The 18,671-nt window shown below is 47.7% G+C and overlaps 2 protein-coding genes across 3 annotated transcripts in view; both read right to left on the bottom strand.

Moving 5' to 3' along the window:
- Positions 1 to 145: 145 nt before the first annotated feature.
- Positions 146 to 10,372, bottom strand: CACNG1 (calcium voltage-gated channel auxiliary subunit gamma 1). Of its 2 annotated transcripts, none has more exons than XM_064395269.1 (4): positions 9,874 to 10,372; positions 4,107 to 4,181; positions 1,932 to 2,069; positions 146 to 1,209 (listed from the first exon to the last, which is right to left on the bottom strand). In XM_064395269.1, the coding sequence occupies exons 1-4, from the start codon at positions 10,112 to 10,114 to the stop codon at positions 983 to 985; spliced, it is 681 nt and encodes a 226-aa protein (XP_064251339.1). In that variant the 5' UTR covers positions 10,115 to 10,372; the 3' UTR covers positions 146 to 982. The 2 variants fall into 2 exon arrangements, with proteins under 2 accessions (XP_064251339.1, XP_064251338.1); XM_064395268.1 differs by lacking the exon at positions 9,874 to 10,372 and adding an exon at positions 4,629 to 5,355.
- A 3,787-nt stretch (positions 10,373 to 14,159) lies between these two features.
- CACNG4 (calcium voltage-gated channel auxiliary subunit gamma 4) overlaps positions 14,160 to 18,671 on the bottom strand; it is a 44,441-nt gene continuing 39,929 nt past the window's right edge. The window contains exon 4 of the mRNA XM_064395264.1: positions 14,160 to 18,501. Within this exon, the coding sequence (XP_064251334.1) occupies positions 17,963 to 18,501 (539 nt within the window). The 3' untranslated portion in view covers positions 14,160 to 17,962. The remainder of the gene's footprint in view (positions 18,502 to 18,671) is intronic.

The raw sequence follows: 18,671 nt of genomic DNA, 5'->3' as shown, positions 1-18,671 counted from the left end.
CGGCTCCTTCAGGCAGAGCCCTTTTCCTCTCGGCAGCCGTTCTGAAGGATTTTTCCTGAGATGTAGCTTTGTGTACACAGTGAGCAGAGCAGGGTGCTCTAGAAAAGCTCATTCACGGGGAAGAAACGAGAGCTCCGTGAGCGCCCAGCGCTGCTCTGCCGTCCTGGAGCAGAATCTGATGGGCCAAGGGATTCACCCAGCAAAACAACTTCCCAGAAAATCATGCTACCAGAAGATTATGCTTTTTATTAAAGGAAAATATCACTCTTCATGTTCAGTACTTCTTGGCTTTGCCAGTGAAGTTCAAGGAAAACATAAGACTCTGTTTTGTGGGGTTTTACGGTTGATTTAAAAGAATGGAACTGCAGGGTGTAAATTTGGAGGGGGGGATTTATCCCAATGCTATGCAAAGTTCTGTTTTGTTTTTTATCAAAAGTTAACTTTTTAATAGAAAGCATAAGGATCTCCAACTTACCCTGGGGGAACAAGCTAACCCTTCTGAGGGAAGGAGCATGGCATAAATGGGGATATTGACTCCCCACAGAGTCTCTACCAAGTAAGGTATAAAAGCCTGATATCCCCCATGGATCTATGCCCAACTGCACCAAAAATCTTCTCCATAACAAAGCTGAATCCTCTGTGGCCCAAGCTGTCTCAGACACACATTTCCCCTCAACTGCATTGGCACAGGGCAGCCCCAAATTGGCACAGAGCAGTGCCATCCACACACAACCATGGGGGTGTTAAGTCGTCTTTCTGCTTTCTTAAAAAAAGAAAAAGAAAAAAAGAATCAAAAAAGAGAGAAAAAAGGGAAAAGAAAGAGAGGAAAAGAAAAAGAAAGCAACAATTGCAATCGAACATGCCTTGGTTCAGTAATGACTCACTTGACGGGGAGCACATTGTGTAGTGACACCCAGACGTTTAAAAAAATACAAATATTTTCAGAACACTTTCTGGATATTTTTCATGGGTGCAGGGAGCATCAGTGCTCGGGTTCAGCATCCATGCAGGTCTCCCAGGGGTTCTGGGGGAAGCGGGGCAGCGCGATGAGGAGGAGGGCGATGCCGCAGACGAAGAGCAGCACGAAGGAGGCGCAGGCACAGGCGAAGGACCAGGAGTAACTGTACTTGATCCAGGCTGTCTCCTTGCTGTCAATCATCCTCTTCACGGATTGTCTCATGACTTCTACAGAGATGATGATGCAGAGACCTGAAGGAAGATAGGAGCAGTGGGTTGAATAACCAGCTGTCAATTTTTCATCCTTAATTAACCGCCTCATCTGTTGTTTTGCATACAGGAGCTGCAGTGAAATTCACAGGTGAGTCACTGACTTCAGTGTTTGAAGGAGCCGGTGCTCAGAGCTGCCAGGAGCTCTGCCACAACTCAGGTCAGCCACTGACTTGTTGAGTGTGATCTTTTAGGCAGGCTTGGATGGGAAATTCAAAGTGGGGGAGGAATAATTGCATTCCCTGGGGAGCTTTTTCAGAGGCTGAGGAAGATTTTATATTGAGGTGACAATTTGCACCTCTGTCTTTCACTCACTGTAGCATGTCAGAGTATTCCTGGCTCATGTGCAAGTGCAGTCTTCGTGTGTTTGGGAGACAGTTGTGTATTTTGGGCCTGGATCAGTCGTTTTGTGGGTTTGAATCTTAATAAATGAGATAGAATTTTGTGTGTCCCTGGTTCAGACTGGGACTGACAGTGAATATACTAGAAGGGAGTGAATATACTTTTAAAGGGGGTTGGAGAAAACACAGACCAGCTGCTGAACAGGACGTTCTCACACCACACAGGGACCTGAAGTCTGTGGCCAGGAAGAAAATGCCTTCAGGGAATTTTTAGAAGTGTCTCTGTCCTCTTTTGATCCATCTTAAGTTTCTCTGTGTTTTCCTATGAACCAAGCACAGAAATGTGAGCAGCCCTGCCTGTACCTGCAAAGGTGTAGAACATGGATGCTGGCTTCAGCAGGTAATCCCTCTTCTTCCTGAAGGACAGGAGCACACAGATCGTCCCGATGATGGCAAAGCCAACGCTGAAGATGGCAATGGCTGCAGCTGAGATGCTGTATTCTGACAAAGGGAAAAAAACCACCAAAAATGACATTTTGAGCCTGCTGCCATCAGCTGTGGGGACATTGCAGTAGCTCACTCTCAGAAATACATGCACCCCTGATGCTTGGCTTTGGTGAATTATTTCCCTCAAGTGAAAACGGGGGCAAGTATTGGCCACGTGTCTTTAGAATTTGAAAGGAATTTGAAGCAGAGCAGGAAGGGGAAAACACTTTCTGGGCACCCCCTGAGATAGCCCAGGGCACCTTTGCTCACCAGTCCACCTGTATGGGGCTGCTGGAGCCGCTTTGGCTCTGCTGTGGAAATGTCCTTGTCAAAGCCTTGCTGGGCTCCATGCCCTCGTCCCTTCCATCACCCCACACTCTTCCCAGAGTAAACAGGCAGCTCTTCCTGCTCTTATTCTGTCTTTCTGCAGAGCCCTGGCCCGTGCAGGGTGCTGGTGCTGTCCCAGTGCACGGAGAGCTGAGTGGGCACAGCAGGCTGGGGGTGAAGGGTTTGCACAGCTCATTTTTATTCCTTTGCCTTTACAACAGAGATTTCCTGCTCTGTAAAAACCCAGCTTCTTCAGGACATGGATTAAACCCTCCCCAAAAGTCCTGTTTTTTGTAAGCCATGTGCTGGACACTTCCCCCAGCCCAGCACTGCTCAGTGCCTGGGTGGAGGGGGAGAGCTGCTAATTGAGCAATTCAGGCCTTCATTTGCATATTGTGCTCGTTTTCAGATTAGTTTAATGTTTAACACATGTAGCCATGCATGAACATCACAGTGCCTGATGATATTTGCCTTTCAAGCCATTTTAAAAAAAATATCTCCCAGCCAAAATCATGAAGAATTTTTTTGCTCGTTACTAATTAGCTCCCATCCAAATGAGCTATTTCTGCAAAGGGGAACAGCAGATTACTCTTTGTTCTCACTGCTTTCATATCACTGTTTTATTATCATTTTCTAAATGTTTCTCTTTTCTCTGTGCTGGAACTGCCTGAAAGTGTTCGTTTCATTGTGAAATCTTTTGCTGGGCTTAAGATTTTCTTTTTGCCCCAAAGAAAAGAAGTTCTTCCTGACTTTTTTTTTTCCCTGAAGAAGAAATTCTTCCTGATTTTTTCTGCATTGGCCTGAAGGCATTGGGTGCATTTTGAAGATCAGGTGGCTGGATCAGATAGCAGATAACTGAGCAAAAGCAGGTGACTCAGATATAAGCTTTTCTAGCTAGTTAAAATTCCTGTCTTTCCTGTCTTAGGAAGCTACTTTTTAGGGAACCTATCTTCAGGGTTTTCCACCATTACAATTTCCAATAGAAGCAAAGCAGATTAAGACATGGAATGTATTCAATGGCTCACATTTTCCACAGTAAATATGTTGTGTTGCAAACTGTGAAGGAGTTTGTCCCCGAAGAGAGGATGAGAAATAGAGAGGAGCATGTTAGGGGAACCCTCAAAATATTTGGAGTTATTAAATATGTGAAATTTGTCCATGGAAGACAATTTTGCTGTAAACTCTGACAGTTCATGTCTTTGCAGGATCCCTGTTCCTTCCATCCATCGATTGCTCTATTTTTTTACATGACTTTCATATAAAATCAATATGAACCATAAAATTCCTAATGGTCTTCAGAGAGCCTCTGCACTTCTTTTCAGGGTCAAGACTCTCTTTGGGGTATGATTTATTCATTTAAGTTTTATTAATATCTTCCCCTTCAATGGCAAAGGCTGAGTGTCACGGATAGTGCCAATGTTGTAAAGTCATTTTTATGCTGGAAGGACTTTTTGCAGTTTTCCTGGGTATTGACATTGTTATATATTTGTGGGACAACTTATGTAAAATCATGTTTATGGGTGTGACCATATATAAAAATAATTGTCCCAGGAAGCTGGGATTTGACCTTGTCCAGGGCATTTTCCACATTTTTTCCCAGCTGATGGTTCCTGTTAGAAATTCTGCTGCTTTCAATGGAACCAGGGCTGAACCCCTTTCCATTAGATCTTGTGTGCCCATCACTTCATACAACATGAGGAAAATATTCTTTTGGAACATTCTTACCTTTCTGGGTGGTGACTTCAAATATCTCTGAGGTCTCTCCTGGAGTGAAGTGCTTGAAGTAGGAGCAGTTGTGGTCTGAAAGAGGAAAGAAAATTCAATTTTGTGCTCTTGGAAGCCTGTGATAAAATGCAGTAAGACTGAATTAGCTTTTTATTGATATACCAAGATTGCAGTGGTTTGAGGCTCCCTACCCTTGGTGATATCAAGGAACTGGGGTTGGATCTGAATTCCTTGGGAGCAGATGAGGACACCAGACTCCAGCACGGACCAGGCTGAAGCCCCTCTGATACCTTTTGTATCCCTCTCAGAGCGGATTGCTCCCCTGCTTAAAATATGAATTACAGATGGTTTTTCTCGTTCTGTCTTTGGCCATCGTTTGTGCCTCTCAGTGTTGCAGCTTTTCCTGGGGATGGGATCTGCTGTGCCCACAGCTGAGCTGGCAGCTCCCTTCCCTCACCAACCCACTCCATCAGGCGTGGTGACCTTGGAGCGCAGACAGGGGGATGGAGTGTCCTCACCCACCTTCCCCTTCTGGCTCTTCCCTCCTGCAGCTCCCAGAGCCCTGTGTGGTTTGCTGATCTGGGGGTCCCAGAGATGAGGCTGCTGCAATGCAGCAAAGCACATGGTGTTTTACTAAAATAGGGATGCTAAGAGCTTTTTTTTTTTGCCTGTCAGTAAAAAAAGAACAAAGCAAAAAACACCAAAGCTTTTTGAAGCCCAAGCAGTTGCCCAGGGAAGGGAAGGCTGAGTGAGCCAAGGGCAAAGAGGCTCTCATGGCAGGCGTTATCCAAGTTTGATCCCATCAGAGCATCCTGTTAAGCTAATTTGATAGGACAGCAGAGTTAGATGGAGGCAGCTTTGTGAAGCTCCTGTGTCTGGGCTTCCCATGAGCACAGTGCCAGGTACGGGGTGCTTGTGGGGGGGCCAGGAAGCAAGCAGGGATCAGGATTGTGGGGCAGGGGGTGTGGGGATGGGGAAAGCTGTCAGCTGGGTCTCTTGATGGCCAGGATCCTTTTTGCTCCTCAGCCTGGCGAGGGTCAGTCGGGGAGCAATGTCCCTGCTGTCACAGGAGCATTCCAGCCCAGCTCCAGCGGGATGGGGAGCGCTGCTGAGGGCCTGCTGACTCGGGGCTTGGCAGCAGCAGGGCAAGGGTGTTCCTGCTATTTATAACTGCTTTAATTGGGGCTGCGGTGCTGGGAGAACAGTTGCTCGCCAGGAATTTGGCTGGAAGGGTGCACGGGTGGGGACGCGCTGAGCGGCGCCAGCCCTGATTGCGCCGTCCTGCCGGGCCGGGCTGGGCCGAGCTGGGCCGAGCTGGGCCGAGCTGAGCTGGGCCGGGCCGAGCTGGGCCGAGCTGAGCTGGGCCGAGCTGGGCCGAGCTGGGCTGGGCTGAGCTGGGCTGAGCTGGGCCGGGCCGAGCTGGGCCGAGCTGGGCTGGGCTGGGCTGGGCTGGGCTGGGCCAGGCCGGGCTGGGCTGGGCTCTACTGGGCTGCACCGGGCCAGGCTGAGCTGAGCTGAGCTCTGCTGGGCTGGGGGGACACGCTCAGCACCCGCCCCAGCACCCCTGCAGCACCCGGAGGGCTCCCAGTGGCCCAGGAAACAGAGCCAAGGCTGCCTGAAACACAAAAACCGGGGCCCTTCCCTTAGGGGCATCTCTTCTGTTAAATATCTGAGTTAGATACTTCTATCTCCTTCCAGGAGATGCTGGGGAAGTCTGGCAGAAGTTGTTTCCCTGTCCACATCCAGGCTGGGACAGCACAGGGTGAGCCTGAGCCAGGCTGGGTGCAGGACACGCAGGGACTGCTCTGGGTTTCTGCCTGGGAGCCTTTCAGTGCCTCCTTACAGCATTCGTTTCTCTGGCAGAAGATCCCTGTGCTCTACCTGTTGGTTCTTGTGGGTTTTTTCTGTCATGCAAATGGTGGCTGCTGGAGTTAGTGACTCAGGGAGGATTTATTTTCCCTCTCCCAGGAGATGGGTAATTGCAAAGCAGTGTTTTTGGGCCTGTTAGGGGAAGATTCCTTGGAGACACTCTTATCTACTTAAGTTTATAAGCTGACTCTTATTTCATCTTCAGATTCTCCTTGCTGGAGACAAGGTTAATGTTTAGGTCTGGAATCTCCTGACCTGTTCTTTATTATCCTTGCAAATGACTGGAAGAAATACATTTGAACTCAGCCCTCTGTGACTCTAATTGTGAATTTTGAGCCTCAAAGCAGTGGTTGTGTGCCTGCACCAGCAGCTCAGTGGTGGCAGAGGCTGAGCACTGTGTCTGGGACACTTTATTTTGGGATTGTTTGGTTTAGCTTTTCATTAATTCTCTAAAAAGCCTGAAGTCAAAGGAGCCCCCAGGCATGCAGTGCAAAGGTGGAGGCATCCAGACTTAGTGTGGAGGGAGCACAGCACAGCTCTGAGCCCACTGCAGGGGAACCAAACCAGCCCAGCCCACCCTCCATCCTCATAAACCTTACAGAGGTGGACTTGTCTGCAGGAGATGGAGCCACCTCTGTCCCTTAGGGCCCTCAGCAAAGCTCTGCCAGTGTATGACAAAAGGGGTCATCACACAAGTGGGTTGGTGTTTTTGGAAAATACACTTGTGGGAAAACACAAGTTTTGGTGAAATGCTGGATTGTTTTCAGCTTGAAGATGCTCCCATGCTCTGTTGAGTTGGGGATATCTGTTTCAACAAGTCTGTTATCAGCAGAGCTGAGGCACTGCAGTGACTCTGGTGCCACCATGAATAAGAGAAAAGCTCATTTATGTCACAGCACATTTACATATCAGACAGGATTCCCACTGGGGTTGATAATGGATGGACACTGTGTGGCAATCTTCCTTTCTCTCCACCCCAACTGCATTATCTCTGCCACGAGGCCACCCCAGTGTGCTGGTGGGGACAGGCCAGGGCTCTGTGGCTGCTTGAACTTCATGGCTGTAACGTGGTTTATCACAGAGTGTCCTCACCCCTCCAAGACACCCCCTCACAGCCTTCCTGCTCCCTGCCCCGCAGATCCATCACTCCTGGGTGAATCCATGGGGTGCAGGAGAAGTGCAATCCCACTGAACTTGGGGAGCTGCAATGTGGAGACTTTGTGAGGGAAGGAAAGGCTGGAAAGACCATGAGGTGTCAGGCCATGCAGAGTTTTGGGTGGCAGCTGTCCCCTGGAAACACTGGAGTGACAGGCTGGGAAAGGGCTGGAGCCCACCTTGCTCTGGAACCCGAGACAGACAGAGCATGGGGAGTCTGTGGCAGGGTGGATGGTTGGAAAATCCTGGGTTTTGGTGTGGGGTTTCCACTTGTGATGAATTTGGGGACAGGCCCTTAGAAGAGGTGCTAAGGTGAGGGCTGAGCCATGGAGGGGGCCAGGCCTTGGGCTCTGACCTGGCCAACGAGGCTTTGACACACACAGAGCTTTGGAGATGGTCTCTCGAGCAGTTTCATTTCACACCTGTCTCGCAGGGTGAGGCTCCTGTAACAGGGAGCAGAGCCCTGCTGACAGCCCATTTGCTCGAGCACTGCTCCTCTCCAGCTGCCTGTGCTCAGGTTCCTGCATTCACAAGGAGCTGTTTAAGCTGTTGAGCACCCCTGCTGCTGCCCAGACCACAGGAGCCACTGTTCAGGTCAGCACCAGCACCGGAGTTACGGGCAGTGGCACTGAACTGCATTTACAGCTGGCAGTAAAATGCCCCAGTGCCCACTGACCTGTCTCAGTATTAATCTGAATTTGCCTGGTTTTAACAACCATCTCCCTGATCTTTTTATTCGTTACAGAAGGATGCTGAACCCTTTTCAATTTGTCAGCATCCTCGGATGGGTGCTGTAAAATTTTAAACCTCTGCCTAAATCACAGCCCTGCTCTGTGGACTGCGAGCCAAGTCATCCTCCCTACTCTGCTCTGTGCTGAGCTCAAAACCTAATAAATAACGTTAATCATGCCATCCATTTCCTCCACAGGGAGCGGCTGGTAAATGGTTATTAATTCAGTGATAAATTCTGATGCCTCTTTCCCAGTCCTGGCAGTTATGTCTGGTTATATCTCATGATTTTCAGGAAAAGCAGCGCCTGCATCTGCTCTTTTATTGCGCGTTTGTTCATTCACATTTTCTTGGCTGCAGCAGGTTTCACAGCCCTGGTGTTTCCCTGCCGACATCCCTTCCCAGAAGTGTGAAATCAATCGAGCAGGAGCCGTGCGGCCACAGCCTCACTCAGCAGCCCCAGGGCTCCTCTCCCCTCCCCTTGCTCTGACCCTTCCCCGGCTAGAACAGGGATGAAGGTATTTATGTTATAAATGAGGTGCGAATTTCACCCTCTGGAACGTGATTACGACGCAGGCTGTCATCCGAATTCCCAAATATCTTTAAAAACGGGATGAAGCAGCTCTGGTGTGGGGGCCAGCCCAGCCCCTCCATAATTCCCAGCTCCTCCGTGCCTGGCGGAATGCGGCGCTGGGATGTGATTCAACGTCTGTGCGAGCACATGCTGATGTCTGTCAAAGATAGCGGCTGCTTTCCTGTGCCCTGCCTGCGAATCTGCTTTGTGCAGACAGCTGGATATTTATGAGTTTTATATTTACCCCACGGTCGTGCAGTTTTGCTGTTTATCCACCAATTTCTATTGTTTTTCCTTTTGTGGGAGTTCTCTGTGCGTGGGGGAAGGCGTGCAGCGAGGAATACGTCTCTAGGCACGTAAGTACCTTCCTGAGAGACATTAAGCATATGGATGACACACTCCCAAGTTTGGTTAGAGGCAGATCCACATGCTGAGCCTCAGCTCCTCTCTTCACAATATGTAATTTGGCCAAAGAGATAAAGAATTGCAGTAATACAGGCAATATACAGTCAGCCCAAGCAGGAAGATTTTTCACAGGAAATTTCCAAATATGTGTTAACATATATTTCATTTCAAGCAGCGAGTCTAACACGAAGGCAATCCTGTTATTTCTGTTCTGGAAAGCATCCAGTACCCTATAAGCCTTCTAAAAAAGCAGCGTGGCTCAGTCACAGAGGGAGTGTATTAGTGCAAACGGCGCGGATGTTGCTGACTTGGCAATCAGCAAAAACATAATGAGCTCCTTTAACCATGGGAATGGAGCAGCCTTCCCGGAAAGCTGCCTTGCCCACTGCCCTCCCCATCGACTGAACTGCAGGTGGAGACGTGTGTGGGAGCAGATGTCTCTGCTGAGAGGTGAGGAGGCTCCCTAAGTCCTTGAGAAATTGATTCAAACTCTGTTTATGACTCTTTTTTTCCTGGAAGTTGACAAACCATCCTGCAAGTCCCTCTCCCTCCCTGCCCTGAGGAATGGCTGTTATTGAACAGCTCAGAGACAACCCAGTGCCCACCGTGGATGGGCCGTTCCTCTGGGATTATATGGATCTGGAAATCCTAAAGATCCAGCTGTGTTTGGTGGACCCGTAAATCCTCTCTCTGCTTGCTGCTGTCAACATGCCTGTAGGACCCTTGGCTGAGGTTCAGCAAGATTCCCTCCATCCCAATCTGCCTTTGTGATTCCCACTGTGCCCAATCCTCCTCCCCTGCTCCCCACCACTGTCGCTGCTGCACGGGACACTCAAATATGGTCACAAACAGACCAAGGCAACACAGCAAAGCAACCCCAGCAGGAGCTGGCAGCGAGGTGTGTTTGCAGCCCCACGCTCCCCATCCCAAACTCATTTTCCTTCTGCCATGGGGGACATGGAGCCTATTTTCCTTTGCCATGTCCTCCAGCCTCCTAAGCAAAGCCTGCTGCGAGTCCTGTGCGTGCTCACGTACCTCCTGGCAGGCTGATGGGCCCACAGCTCCTCTCCTTGGGACCTTGCTCCTGCATGAAAATGCGCTTGGTGCAGAGCCTCCAGAGCCCGAAATGCGCCGCCTCGCAGGTGGTGGTGTTCTCCTCCAGCCTGGGGCTGAGCACGGCCCAGTGGTCAGTCACCACGGCCGCGAAGAGCAGCGAGATCCCCACCAGGATCACGGAGAACGTCAGCCGCACCTTCAGGGGCTTGCTCTCGTCCATGGCGCTCCCGGCGCGGCGCGGCCGGGGATTCGCGAGGGCTCCCGGGATCCTGGCGCATCTGAGCGCCTGCAAATGTCAGCCCCGGGCCGCAGGCAGCTGCTGGGCTGTGTCAGGAGCTCCCAGGGCACAGCTCAGCTTTCGGCCCCGTCCCACCCGGGCTGTTTTGGATTCCCACGCCCGGCTGGAGCGGCTGCGACCGCCGCGCAGGGGCTGAGGTCTCTTCACTTGCAGCATGCCCAGAAATAGGCATTAATAGGATGATTAACTTTTCAGCGAGGTTATAAAAACATCTGTGTTTATAATAGTGCTGGGCCTGAGTGCAGACTGATCCTAAACAGCATAATAGCCCTGCAGCCCTGTCACCGTGTGCCTGCGGCTCGCAGGAGCTCAGGGGTGGACCTGCCTCCAGAGCCCAGAACTGTGGCAGAGAGGGATAAAATAATCCATAATCCTATGTCTATTTTATTATTTATTTTTATTATAGTTATTCTTATTCTAAGCTTTTATTATAATAATTTTTAATTAACCTGAACTGTTCTGAGTTGGTAGGGGTTTTTTGTGGGTTCTGTTTTTTGTTGTTGTTGTTGTTGTTTTGCTTTTTTGTTGTCAGGTTTTTTGTGCCTTTATTTTTTCCTTTTTCTCTTTCTAATGCAATAGCTCTCAAATACTCCTTTTCTTTCCTATCAACCAGTCTCCCCTTGATACCTGCAGTAGGTCCAGCAGCCACCCAACACATCCATTCCTTTCTCCAGCACTGCCTTCACTTGCCTTAAGCCCAGATTGCTGGAGCTGGGCCAGCCTCTCTCCTTCCCTTTGATATTTCAGCTGATTGTAAAGCCAATTTGATGGTAATGTCAATGCAGAGGCCACTGTGGAGGTGACATTACAATTGTGATGTCAAACTGAGGAGGGTGACAGTACCTGAATGTTAAAAGAATGGTTAAAAAAATGCCAGTGGAAAGCTGCAAATATCATTGTGTCAAGATAATGTCAGAGCTACTCCAGTCCTGCTTTATTAACACCCCAGTTTGATGTCAAAATAAAGGTGCAGAGGTGTCAGCTCAGGTTGATGAGGACAATGTGGAGCAAGAAATTAAAGTGTAGGGAGAGCATGGGAAAGGGAGAGAAAATAAAGTGTAAGTTAAAAAATATTGGTCCAAAATAAGAAATTGAAGTATGACCTGGGTTAGCATTGCTCTGCTTGATGTGTGACAGGCTTAGACACCCCTGTGGGGCAGAGGGACGTGTGGGCACCCAGGATGGCACCTGGAGCCCCATTCTTGTGGGATGTGGGAACTGTGGGCAGAGTGAAGGTACCTGGTGTGAAACTGGGGGAGAAGGGGACCAGGGAGGGCAGTGGGGACAGGAGAAAGGCAGGGATCAGGGACCAGAGGCACATCCATGCTGGGGCTGGCAGAGATATTAGAGGCTTCCATTTAAACCAGAACCAAGAGTGAAAGCAAAAAGGCCTAAAGGGAGCAGACTTTAAGCCAGAAAAGAAATGCATTAAAGATGTAATGCCTTTTCCTTTGAAGTAGATTCTTGTTAAATTTCACTAGACATCAGTTGATCTCAGGAGCTGCATCTCAACTTCAATTCCTTGATGCTACAAACTCCACAGGTGGAGCAGAGGGAAGTGAATGTGTGTTTGCAAATGTGGGCACAAAGTGAGGCTCTGGTTGCTGAGACATCAAGTGCTAATGATCCTGCTTTAGACTAATTACAACCTACAAGGACTGCAGGGGTGGGAACTCATTAATTTTTTTCACCGGTGTTGGTCTTTGTGCCTCTTCCAGTGCTGGCAAGAATCACACTTTCTGTTCTCATTTAGATCCTTCATTCTGGAGAAGTTCTATGGGTTTGTTTTGGCTTTGAGTTTCCTAATTTCCAGGAAACAACTGATGTGAAATCAGAAGTGAATAATTGATCCTTGCCTACTGCTGAGTGGAGCTGGGAGTGTGATAAGGCTTCAGTGAGCCCCAGCATGGGCAGCAGTGGCTTCCCAAGCTCACACTCCCTCCAGCCCCCCCCAAATGACCTAGAGCTGCCAGCCCATGGGAAAAAAATGGGTTTTGTGGGTTATTTGTGGGCATTTGGCAAATGCAGAAACAAAACAGATTTCTGGAGGAGCACAGGACTAAAGCAAACCCTGGAAATTTTCTGTACATCCAGAAGACCATCATACCTATTCCTCTGGGAATGGTTCCTGCAGCCTCCCTGTGTCAGCTGGTAAATATTCACATTTAAAAATCAATATCACATGAAATACAGACAGATTATTAATGAGGACCTGTTGGAAAGCAGGGAGGGCTGCAATTAGTTTCACTGTAGCACCAGCAAGTGAGGGACACAATTCTGTTTCTCTTCTGCAGAAAATGCCAGAGGAGGTGTCTGAAGCCAAACTACTGTGTTGGTTTTTTTCCCTGGCAGAGGTGGTGACTTGGCTCTGGTCCCCAGCACTTGCACTCTTCTGTATTTCTTCCAGACCAGCCTCAGCTTTTGCCACAAGCAGATTAACCTCACTCTGTGGCTCCCTGCTTGCAGAGCAATGCTCTGCAGAAAACCCATCCCAGCCAGAAGAACCCAGAGAGGGGGAGGCAGCACCTGCTCAAATGGGAGCTCAGCAAAGAGCTTCCTTCAAACAGGGTCTCCTCAGTACTGTTTGTGCTCCCCAACCTGCATTGCCCCAGTGTGGTGAGAGCACTGGGATCGGGGTGGGGCTGCACAGCCAACCCCTGGGAATGCCGTCAGTGGCACGCTCTGGAAGCTCCCCCGTTCTGGGGTGGCAATCATGGCACACAAGAGTTAGTGTGTGAGTTTTGGGTGGCTGTTTTATTTCTCAGTGGACTCCCACCCCTGTGTGTAGCTGGCCATCCCTGCTGCCCCTGTGAGTGACCCACAGCTCCGCGCTCCCGAAATACTGCGGGCCGAGCCGGCTGTGCGCTGGGGAAAGCGATCCTGGCTGAAAGCTGAGCTGGGCTGCACACAGATGCACAGCCTCTCCTTTCCCTTTGAGCTTTTAGACACAGGCACTGCCCCTGTCTGTTGGTTCTCTCATTCCAAGGAAATGCCATATCCTCCTTTTTCCACTTTCCAAAGCCTGTCTCTGCTTCCCCCCTCCTCAAACACCACTTCTCCCAACACCCCTGTTCACAGCGGGGCAGCCACAGCTCCTGGGGTCACCATTTACCCATGGACTTGCTCATAAATGTGGGAAAAACCTTTATTTATTTCAGTCAAAGGGAAGCAGCTTTGGGCCTGAGCTTTAAATGGCTTCACTGCCTCGTGTCAGAGGCGTTTGAAAAGATGAATCCTCTGCCTCCCTCCAGACGTGCCAATTCATGGTGAGCCTGGGAGAGGTGGGTAGAGACAGGCAGCCAGTCCTCGTCTTTGGAGACAGTCTGGAGGCTGAGGAGCTGGGAGGTGAAGTTGAAAGAAGTGTTTGAAGAGGAATGCTGCCTGTGACTCGGGGATGGCTGGGGCTGCTCAGCTGCTGACCCGCGTCCGGCAGCGCTGGTCCCGCTGGGCTCTGCGGTGCTGATCAGAGCAGGGCTGTGCAGAGCTGCAGCACCTGGGGCCAGGTGCTTCAGGCAAGATGGGGAAGATCAGGGAGAGGAGGAGGCTGGAAGCGAGTTCATAAGAAAGCTCAAAAGCTGGAGGAAAGCTCAGGCTCAGGGAGGTGCTTCAGAACACACTGGGCTGTTTTCCTCCAGGGAGGTTTGCAGCGGCCTCTGGCCACCACACCAGGCTCAAACTGGGCACTGAGACCACAGTGTGTCTCGTATGGGGCAGGTTTTAGCTGGAAATGAGAAGGCTTTTCTTAATTTCCAACCATCTAACTGAAAATATTGTGAAGATAGCTTATCTTGGAGATTTTGTGGTCTCTGGGACCACAAGAATAATTTTATCTCCTCTGAAATACTGGTGCCCAGTAACACGGCCAGCTGCAATCAAACAGTGAAAAATGTGAAAAAATAATCTGAAATCTCAGCTCTGAGAATTTAGAAACTAAAAATCTATATACCTTTCTCCACACAAAACCAAATACATTTAAAATGGTTTATTTAAAAAGTAAGGATTAAGTACATTATACATGGTTGTGATTATACCAGTAGAACTGAAGCACAGTGGAAATAACACTTTAGAACTGCAGACAGAAATGTAGCCTCAAGGGACATGATATATTAGCCCTTGTGGATATGTGATCCATACAGAGAGAAAAAGAAACAGAAAAATAGTTTATTGTTAGATGTCTGGGCAGCTGAAGTGATTTCTCCTTTTACTCCTATTGTGTATGAGAAACAAGGAAGAGAGAGCTCATGGTATACCTGAAATTTTGTTTCTTGGAAAATCAAATCTGATCCAATAGCATTTTTTTTTTTTTTTTTTAGTTCTGGTGCTACAGTGTGTTATATACCAAAAGACTGATTATTGTTAATGATATGGTTTTATGGTATCTGCAGGCCTTGCTGGGAAATGGAGCTCATTTGTTAGATGCTGACCAGGGAAACCAGAGAGATGTGGAAGAACAGATGGTTTTTTTAAACTATCACTGAGTGGTTTCAAAGGCTGAGCACAATCTAACTCTGTTCAGATAGATCAACCGTGGAGCAAGACTGCTTATGGGCAGGAATGCTGAAAATGTTTCAGTTTTGTCAGGATCAAAGCTTTTCATGGGAAAGGACTGGGGTTTTGAGTTTTTTTTTGTGGTTTTGTTGGGTTTTGTTTGTTTGTTTTCTGGAATTGTCAAATGACTTCTTTTTTTGTTTTGGCTTTGGTTGAACAATTTGCTGCACTGCAACTTAACACATGAGTTTTCAGTTGCAGCCCTTGTTGTCTCACAGAACAAAAAACTCTGGTCCCTGTTATGTCCACATGACTGTTCCCTGTCCAGACCCCATGATCATCTCATCATCCCTACTCCAGTTCCACTTCTTGAAGGTGCCTGCTGGAGAAGGAGCAGATGCTCCAGCTTGGACCAAACCAGGGCATCACTCCTGGAGAGCTGCTGGACCCAGCCCTGCCCTGGGGGAGGAGGCTCTGGCAAAGAGCAAATCCCAAAACACTCAGCAAGAATTTATTTTACTGCCAAAAATACTGCACGTGCCTCTGCAGGTCTGAGCTGGGCTGAAGAAAAACCTTGGACTTTGTCTGGAATCAGATGGGTGGTTTGAAGCACATTCACTGGAGAACGACGACTAAAAGAACAAAACCCACGCGCGAGCAAACCTCACACTGTCCACTTCCAGTTCAAGGTACATGAGTTTAGAGAAACAGCCTATATCTAACTCCTAGTTTGAAAGGGAATGGTTTTATTCTTAATTACAGTAAACACGGATGAGGACTTAGTTCTAACTATTAGTATTTTAACACAGTGGGAAACAAATAGTTCTGGGAAATTGCACTTGAAAAATACATTGACTATAATTAGATGTAAATTAATTAGCACTTAGTATGACACACTAATGAGACAGAAGGTTGGTTTTTTTTCATTGCAAACTTCTACTTCTATCATAGCTAATCAAAGTATTTTAATATTACGAAGTCTCAAAAAGTAGGAAATAATTTATTGTTTGAAAGCATAAAGATTCTTGTAAAAAAAACCTTTCATCAAGAACTTTAATAATTTTAGAACCCTTTTATGTTGTCCTAGCCGAAAAGTAGGTAAAAAAGTTTTCTTTTCTGCCTCTGTTTGAATTTTTTTTAAAAAGCTTGTGTAACATCTTTCTCCATAGTGTGTTGATACAGAAAGTAGCACAACATTTTCTAGTTTTAAATCATTCCCATTGCTCCATTCGCTTTAGCTCTCAGAGTTCAGAGGTTTGAAAAAAGGATCCCAGCGGAGTTTTAACCTGAATGGAAACTCTTAATGAGCAGGGATGAAGGCTCCAACCCACCCCTGCCAAAATAACGATGTGGCTGTGCCAGGCTGAGGGCCAGGCAGAGCTTAACAGTGACTGGGGGAAGACTCTCGCTTAAAATTGAGAATTGTGTCTTGGTTCTTGCAAGGAGAGAGGCTTGAGTGGGTTTCTCTGGGGAGAGAGGGGTTCAACTTCCTTTTTGGGATGTTAAGGCAGCTTCTCCGGGATTTCCCTGGAGAACTTGGTTCCACTAGCTGAAAGCCTCATATCCAAACCACCACCGAGTCTCTGGCCCTGGGGCCATCATAGGATAAATTAAGACTAAAGAGGTTTTAAGAGTTTGGCTGAGATCTCCCACTACCAGTGACCCAAACTTTCCAAATTATGGATTTTTTTCTTGTCATCACTTGTCTAGTGTTCTGCTAGCAAAGATTTTCTGGGCAAAGATGACGGGGATATTCAAAGGAATCTACAGGAATTAGATGCTCCTCTCTCACTGCATCTAATTCATCTGAGGGGAATCGGGCACCTCATTCTCATATGGCTTGGTCGAGTGGTCACTAAAATCAGCATGAGTACTATTAAATTAAATTACCTTTGAGTCAGGCCATCCAGCTTTGAGATCCAAGCCTAAGTATAAAAACTGAAAGCAGGAATTTATAAGAAAAGAAAATAATATTTCAGACTCTTTTAGAAACATACAGAAGCAAAGGGTACAAATTAGTTCCCTCCTTACGTGATGCATAGAGTTTGCTGTGGGCTCTCTGCACGTAAGTAGATGCATCATTACAAAATAAATTAAATTAGGTCGAACCACCATTTCCATCTAAAAGCAACTATACCTTGCACCATGCGGCACTTAATTCATAATAAAAAGAGTTTAATAAATATCTCATAAACGGTGATTATTTTTTTCCTTTTTTTTTCCTTTTTTTTTTTTTGTTCTGTTTTAAAAAATACAAAGTTGTCATCTGCTCTGTTAACGCTCGGCTCCCGTTGCCGCGGGAAGTTTCGCGAGTCCGGGCGCGGTCTCTCCTGGTTGCTCAGAGATCTCGGTTTGCAGTAGCGTTAGTGTTGCACTTGTGAAGCGTAAGGAAATCGGGAGGCCGATGGTGGCAGGGCGGGGGCTCAGCCCCGCTCCCCGCCGCGCTCGGGGCAGTCTCCAGGGGCTCCTGACAGCCAGCACTCAGCACCTTGCCGGATCAGGCACTAGGGCTCGTCGAAATGAGAATTCAAGTTTTCTAAACGTTAGGCAAGAAATGATACTTGCAAATAGGCTCAAGTCCCACCTACTTTAATCTTTTTCCCTTTCTAGGTGTTTCAAGACGCACCCACCCTCTGCTCCTCGGCCTGTGTTGCCCCAAGGGATGCCTTACCCCAGGAATGGGAGACCCCCTTCCCACCCCATCAGAGAGTCTGCAATGCTCAGTACATGGGTGCTCTACGGTTTCAGTGGCACAGGTCAGTTTTAGAAAGTGTTGCCTTCAAAAATATTTTCTTTTTTTTTTTCTTTTTTCTTTTTTTTTTTCTTTTGAAAGAGGCAAAGCTTACGCCGTGTTGAAGGAAAGTGGCTCACTTGATGAGTTGCTCATTTTCATCCTTGGGCTTGGTTATAAATTATATTTGCAAGTTTGTATTAAGGGATCTCAATATTAGAAAAGAAAAAGTACAACAAATTTTCTGTAATCCTTTAAAACACACTGGTGGCCAGTTCTTTGCAGTTTCTCCAAGACTGTGTACACACTACAAAAGTGCAGGAACATGAACTGCCTTCATCTTGTGACACCAAGAACGGAAATAAACAAACTCCAAATAGCTTCAAAAAAAGCTACGAGCGTGTAAATATCTTTATGTTGGTCCAGAGGATCTCCACTTGCTACCTCAACACATGCCACAATTAAAGAGGTGAGAGGGTATTTTAACATCGCTCCTGACAGATCCATTCTGTTTGGGCATCTCTTCAAAAAGCACGAGGAAGGAAGGTGCTTCAAACCGGCGTCGTTCTCCTGTTGACCATGTTGACGTGGAGTCCTTCCTTAAATTCCTTCTGGAGGAAGTTGTGGACCTGCAGGAAACTGGCTTCTTGGTCTGCGTTGTAGCTGGCAGCCGTGGTAACCTTCAAAGGCTCCCTGGAAAGGGTGTACATGGAAATTTCATTCATGGGGATGGTGCCTGCTATCTTCATGCCAACTGGAGAAATGTCCCTGGATGGAGAAGGCTCCGTGGAGCGGGAGCTGGATCTGGACCTCCGCCTCCTGTACCTATAGCTTGGCATCCTGGCATAAGGAGAACTGGAAGAAGTCTTAAGGAATTCCCTCTTGGTCTTAAACCTCAGCTCTTTGTTCTTCTCAATATAAATGTTCACAGCCAGAACACCTATGGTTTCGGCCACAATAAAAGACAAGGCTCCAAAATAAAAAGACCAGCCATAGTTGTAATGGTTCTTTTTGTCCTCATCTCGCTTGTCACTTGGGTCACCTGCATTGCTCGATATGTAGACAATGATCCCTATGATATTACTTAGACCTGGAGGAAGAAACACATAAATCAGTGTTTATGTGGCTGGGGAGATAAAATTTAAGCCACGTTACTTTCTGGGCCTGAGTGGTTCTAGGACTGGACAAGGAAATTTTATTACATTTATTTAGACTTACATTTATCTCAAGGATTCATTTATTCTTGAAAAACAGCCAATA

This window comes from Passer domesticus, chromosome 20 (assembly GCF_036417665.1).
Source record: "Passer domesticus isolate bPasDom1 chromosome 20, bPasDom1.hap1, whole genome shotgun sequence".
NCBI lineage: Eukaryota > Metazoa > Chordata > Aves > Passeriformes > Passeridae > Passer > Passer domesticus.
The sequence above is the reverse complement of the archived record's forward strand: the minus strand, read 5'-3'. Positions and strand labels throughout refer to the sequence as shown.

What these genes read in the sequence shown, in the direction of transcription:
- CACNG1 (XM_064395268.1), bottom strand. Translation starts at nt 4,881, where the DNA reads ATGAGAGCCTCTTTGCCCTTGGCTCACTCAGCCTTCCCTTCCCTGGGC. An exon ending in GGAAGAGCCAGAAGGGGAAG is followed by an intron (nt 4,182 to 4,628) that starts GTGGGTGAGGAC and finishes TTCCTCTTTCAG; the next exon opens with ACCACAACTGCTCCTACTTC. An exon ending in TGAAGTCACCACCCAGAAAG is followed by an intron (nt 2,070 to 4,106) that starts GTAAGAATGTTC and finishes TCCCTTTGTCAG; the next exon opens with AATACAGCATCTCAGCTGCA.